Source organism: Mustela erminea, chromosome 1, assembly GCF_009829155.1.
Source record: "Mustela erminea isolate mMusErm1 chromosome 1, mMusErm1.Pri, whole genome shotgun sequence".
Taxonomy (NCBI): Eukaryota; Metazoa; Chordata; class Mammalia; order Carnivora; family Mustelidae; genus Mustela; species Mustela erminea.
Genome location: NC_045614.1, coordinates 206,317,351 through 206,322,382, shown reverse-complemented (window position 1 = coordinate 206,322,382; position 5,032 = coordinate 206,317,351). Strand labels below are relative to the sequence as shown.

At 39.3% G+C, this 5,032-nt stretch overlaps 1 protein-coding gene across 1 annotated transcript; it reads right to left on the bottom strand.

The window, feature by feature from the left end:
• Positions 1 to 4,323: 4,323 nt before the first annotated feature.
• On the bottom strand, positions 4,324 to 4,764 carry LOC116592337 (keratin-associated protein 15-1). The gene is given in 1 exon segment (XM_032345588.1): positions 4,324 to 4,764. A coding segment is annotated over 1 exon segment (441 nt).
• Between the last annotated feature and the right edge of the window lie 268 nt (positions 4,765 to 5,032).

The window sequence follows — 5,032 nt, the reverse complement described above, 5'->3', positions numbered from 1 at the left end:
GGCGCCTGGGTGGCTCAGTCATTAAGCATGCTCCTGTGGCTCAGGTTATTATTCCAGGGTACTGGGATGGAACCCCGCATCTGGCTCCCTGCTCGGCAAGAAGCTTGATTTTCCCAATCCCACTCCTCCTACTTGTGTTCCCTTTCTCATTGTCTCTCTCTCTCTGTCAAATAAATAAATAAAATCTTTAAAAAAAAGAAAAATGATCTTTAAAAAGTAGGAAAATATTTTTATAAACTGAGAGGAAGATTACTTACAAGTAAATTTTTAATTTACTCCTGCTTAAGGTCTTATGCACTAATTTATACTGTATATGTTATGCAATAGATACCCTCAGCCCAGATTTTAAGAGAATGGAGATTGTGGTAGATAATTTCTATGTGTCAGCTGGAGTAGGTTATGGTGCCTACTTGCTTGGCCAAGAACTAGTTTTGCTGTTCTTGCGAAGATATTTTGTAGATTTAATTTTCATTTACAATCAGTTTTCTTTTAAAGAGATTATTCTAGGTAATGGGGGTAGGCTTTGTCCAATCAATTAAGGCCTTAAGAGCAAAAACAAAGTTTTCTCCTAGAGGAAGAAATTCTGCTCAAGACGGCAAATAGAAAGCCTGCCTGAGTTTTCAACCCCCTGGACTGCCCTAAGAGTTTTGGACTTGCCAGCTCTCACAGCCATAGGAGGTAATTCCTTAAATCTCCGTGTGTGTGTCTGTGTGTGTGTGTGTGTGTGTCCACACGTATCTCTCTTTCTCTAGTCACATCCTCAAGAGAAGACACAGCCAAACCATTTTATAGTTCTTGAGAATGTTTTAAACTTCAAAAGAAGCTTAGACATTCCTAAGGCTTCAACATTCATAAGGGGGAGAGATTTACTCTCAAGTAGTTCATTCTGATAAAATATTACCCCTCCCCCACAACACACACACACACACACACAGTACTTCTCATTTCTTGTGAAGGGAGAGAAGGTCACAAGTACCATCCGTGGACTATGTAGTGGCTTCCCTGAAGTGGTGACAGTAATCTTATCCTATACAATAGGAATATTTTATATAATAGGAGCTCAACAAATGTTTGTATAATGAATGCCTAACTGAAAATACAAAAAACAAAAACTGAAGAATTTGGTGAATAAAGTCACCTAGGAGAGAATATACCTCTCTCAACACATGAGCTATGTCATAGATTTCAACTATTTTTTAACCTCTCTCCATTCTGTCTACAAAAATATTAATAAAATATATGAAAGAAAATATATGAAAAAAATATGAAACAAAACAAAGAATGTTGATCCAGTGAAGACAGTTGAAAAGTACAGGATGCATTTGCTAAATGCGCCCTGTTAATAAAAAGAATGGGAGGGGCACCTGGGTGGCTCAGTGGGTTAAAACCTCTGCCTTTGGCTCAGGTTATGATCCCAGGACCCTGGCATCGAGCCCTGAATTGGGCTCTCTGCTCAGCAGGGAGCCTGCTTCCTCCTCTCTCTCTGCCTACTTGTGATCTCTGTCAAATAAATAAATAAAATCTTAAAAATAAATAAATAAAAAAATGGGATACCTGTGGGATTTTGTGCTTAGTGCCACTGAGGTGACAAGGCAAAAAACTGTCTATGTTTCTTGGAAGCTGTGAGTTACAGTGACTAGTATTCCCTGTATCTCTCCCAAAATGCTGCAGTGAGTCATCAGCGTTTGCTGGGTGAAAAGAAGCTGCTCTAGGAGCAAACTCTGCTTCCATGGATAGGCAGATAGTGTGTGTGTTTCCTCTCGGCCAAGAGGTCTGTCTCTAGAGCAAACAGATGCTAGCAAAAGAAAGCTGGATGGGGCGTAGCTCTGGTGGTGGGAGGGACAGAGGGTGAGGAACTACCGAGAAGCTGTGGAAGACTGTGGTCACTGTCAGGTGAATGATTCAGTGCAGAAGGTTCCAGGCAGTGGTGGAAGGTGGTAACAAGATGCTTTCTGGAAAACACACCACAGTCTCCACTAGGGAAAGAGCCATTATTCAGACACCTGTGAAAACTGAGGATCTTCAACAACAAAGACAGATTCACAAATTACACTAGCTAAGTGAACACTTTTATGCCCCTTTGAATATCAGCCAGTATGTTACTTAAACAAAATAAAATATAGCCAAACTTCCTGGATGAGGGGAGGATGCTGGGGCTTTGAGCTATTGACTCCCAAGAGAGGTGTTAGAAGTGAGACTCTAGGCTCAAATGGTGTCAGGGCAGGAAATTGATTGGGCCTGGGCAAACTTATTATGTGATATTGTAGGACTGTTGAGCGTAGCAAAGAGAACACACTGGCACAAATCTCTCAATAAGCAAATGGTTGCTTACTTTGGGCTCTGTTTTTCCAGGTCTATAGATCCCTTTGTCCAGTAAGTGAGTCCATAAAAGTTTTCTGAAGAATACAGTGAAATGATTCATTGGTTTAATCTCACCTTTTCCCAGGAAAAGTTTCCTGAAACAAAGAAGTCACGTTGGCGCAAGTAGTCGAAAGCATGCTGGAACGGATGGCCTGAGTTCTTATTTTCTTTCCTCCTGTCTTTTCTCTCTGGCTTGAACAGGAGAAATTGGGAGCAGCATATTGACGGAAGACAAGGGAGAGCAAGGAGTTTAAACCAAATGACCAGGTCGTGATCATGCATCTGCCCAGGAATTGTTCAGAGATCCAGGCTAGTTAGAGCCCTCAGGTAAGTGTGAAATTCAATATCATGAGAAAGATGAAGCAATTTCTTAATTATACCCTATTGGGTCTAGCATCTTTAATACATTAGTGATTTTAAATCAAAGATGGCTATCCAGTAATTCTCAATTCTTTCTCATATTCATCTGTAGAGTTAGAGTTTCACTCACTGAGTCCTAGATAGGGTCTGTTCAGAAATTAATTTTTTGACCTAATTAAGTAAAAAAAAAAAAAAGATACTGAATTTAATTCATGAAAAATACCATCTTTTTATTTATCATTTCACCATTTATCACTATTTTGCCTTATTATAAATCAAAATAAATATCATAGAAGCTATGGAAATGTAGTTCTCACACTCCCTCTGCAGGGAAGATTATTGACTGACATCTCTAGTCTCCAGTCTCTGAATCTGCCACCACATGTATGCCAACGTCATACTGTGCCCTCTCCTTGGCCAGTTACTGAGCTTGGCAGGGATACTAAGGCAGGCCCGTGGCTGTCTGTGAGACAGGAACTACTTTAATGGATAACTTATCAAAGCTTTCTTGGATCTGCTCTGAAGAAGGTTATTCCAACCCAACATTCCTTCTTTGCTTCTCTCTTTCCTTCACTGAATTCAAATCTTCATTGTGGTCTGATGACTCTTCCAGAATTCTCCAGCTACCTCTCCATATTCCCTGACAGGCATTTTCTCTAATAAATTTCTTTTAGCAGATATTTCTCAAAGGACTACAGCTAACACATTAGATCTACAAGATTTATTTTTTTTAATACAAAATTGTAACTCTTTGGTTTGTCAATGATGAGTTTTATGTGATTTCCTCATACTTTTTTTTCCCCTCACACTTTTTTTGAAGTCCCTGTTCTTTGTATTCCTGTTGAAACTTAGTTTTTTGTCCCCATTATTGCACTTGCTACATGACAGTAAATTAGAATGGTATGTATGTGAACTTCATGAAGGCAGGGAATTTATGCCTTTATTCAGGACGATGCCAGATCTATAATCAAAACTCAATATTTTTTGCAGTGAATGCCGAACTAAACACAAGATTTTCTAAAGCAATTAGATAAACAAATTCATCTATCAGGGTACATAAATCCTTATCCTATAAGATATGTCACATATTTAAATTATCCTTTAAATTCCTTGTTTTCTATTCAGTAACATATTAATAAAACCTATGAAACAAACAAAACAAAACAAAAAGGTGCTTACTTAATGATGACAGTTGAAGGCACTGGCAACATTCAACAAATGTACCATAAGAAAAAGAAAAATGGAGTGGCATAATTCATGGTACGGAAAAATTTATTTTAAATGCCAGTGCTATTTGAAATATACTTCAGTGAAAGAATCCTAAGAGAAAAATAAGAGAAAAATCTTGGAGAGGAATGAAAGGGACTCTGAGCATTGACATAAAAATGAAAATCCAAGATTTATCTCATATGTCTGATTTAGAAAAGGTCACAGGCCAAGGTTACTTTGTCCACAGTGAATCACATACTCTGGGAGAGATGGTGATGGCAAGTCCTGGTGATGCAGATGGTCAGTAATTGCAGATATGGGACAGGCTACATGTTAAGGTTTCATAAGGCACAGACACAATGGTGAAATGATGGGGAATATTTAGCAAGTTGATCAAAAAAAGCAAGAGCTAAAGGCTCGTTGGTAACAAGTTGACTGGCAACTCCTGGGAGTTAAGTAAGTTGGATGATTGAAGCTGGACCCACAGCCCAGAGATTGGAAACCAGTGCTTCCACAATGAAGAGACCCAAGGCCAATATTTCCACATCCCAGAGACTCCATGTAATTTGTTTGACAGGGACTGAAGAAGATGGAATTCTTTGGGTGGAAGCAGGATTTCTGGTAGGATCTGGCTCCAGCACAGGATGTCCCCAAGCTGGCAGGCTCAAAGCCCATCTTCTGATAGCCACCAAAGACAGAGGAGCCCAGCTGGCAGGTGCTGGGAGAGTAGACTACATTGCTGGGGTAGAAAGAATTATAGATGGCACATGGCTAGCCCAGGTAAACTCCAAGAGAGTGGGAGGAGAAGTTTCCAGGGCTGCAGTTGTAATGCATATCAAGTTCTGAGTTCAGCTGAGTTGCACAGAGGTTTGCTGAGTGTGACTGTTAACTTCTACTGGACGATTATATAACCTAGCAATGGGTTGGTAGCATGTGCCCATTTTAATAAGAATGCTTAACTAATCTCCCGTCAAAATGAGATACATTAACCTTCAAAGACCTTTTTTTTTTTTTTTAAATGAAGGCAGACTTTTAAATGAAAGAATTTCATTAGGTTTTCAAAGCAATTGTTTATGAGCAAAGATGTCATCTCTCATTCAAC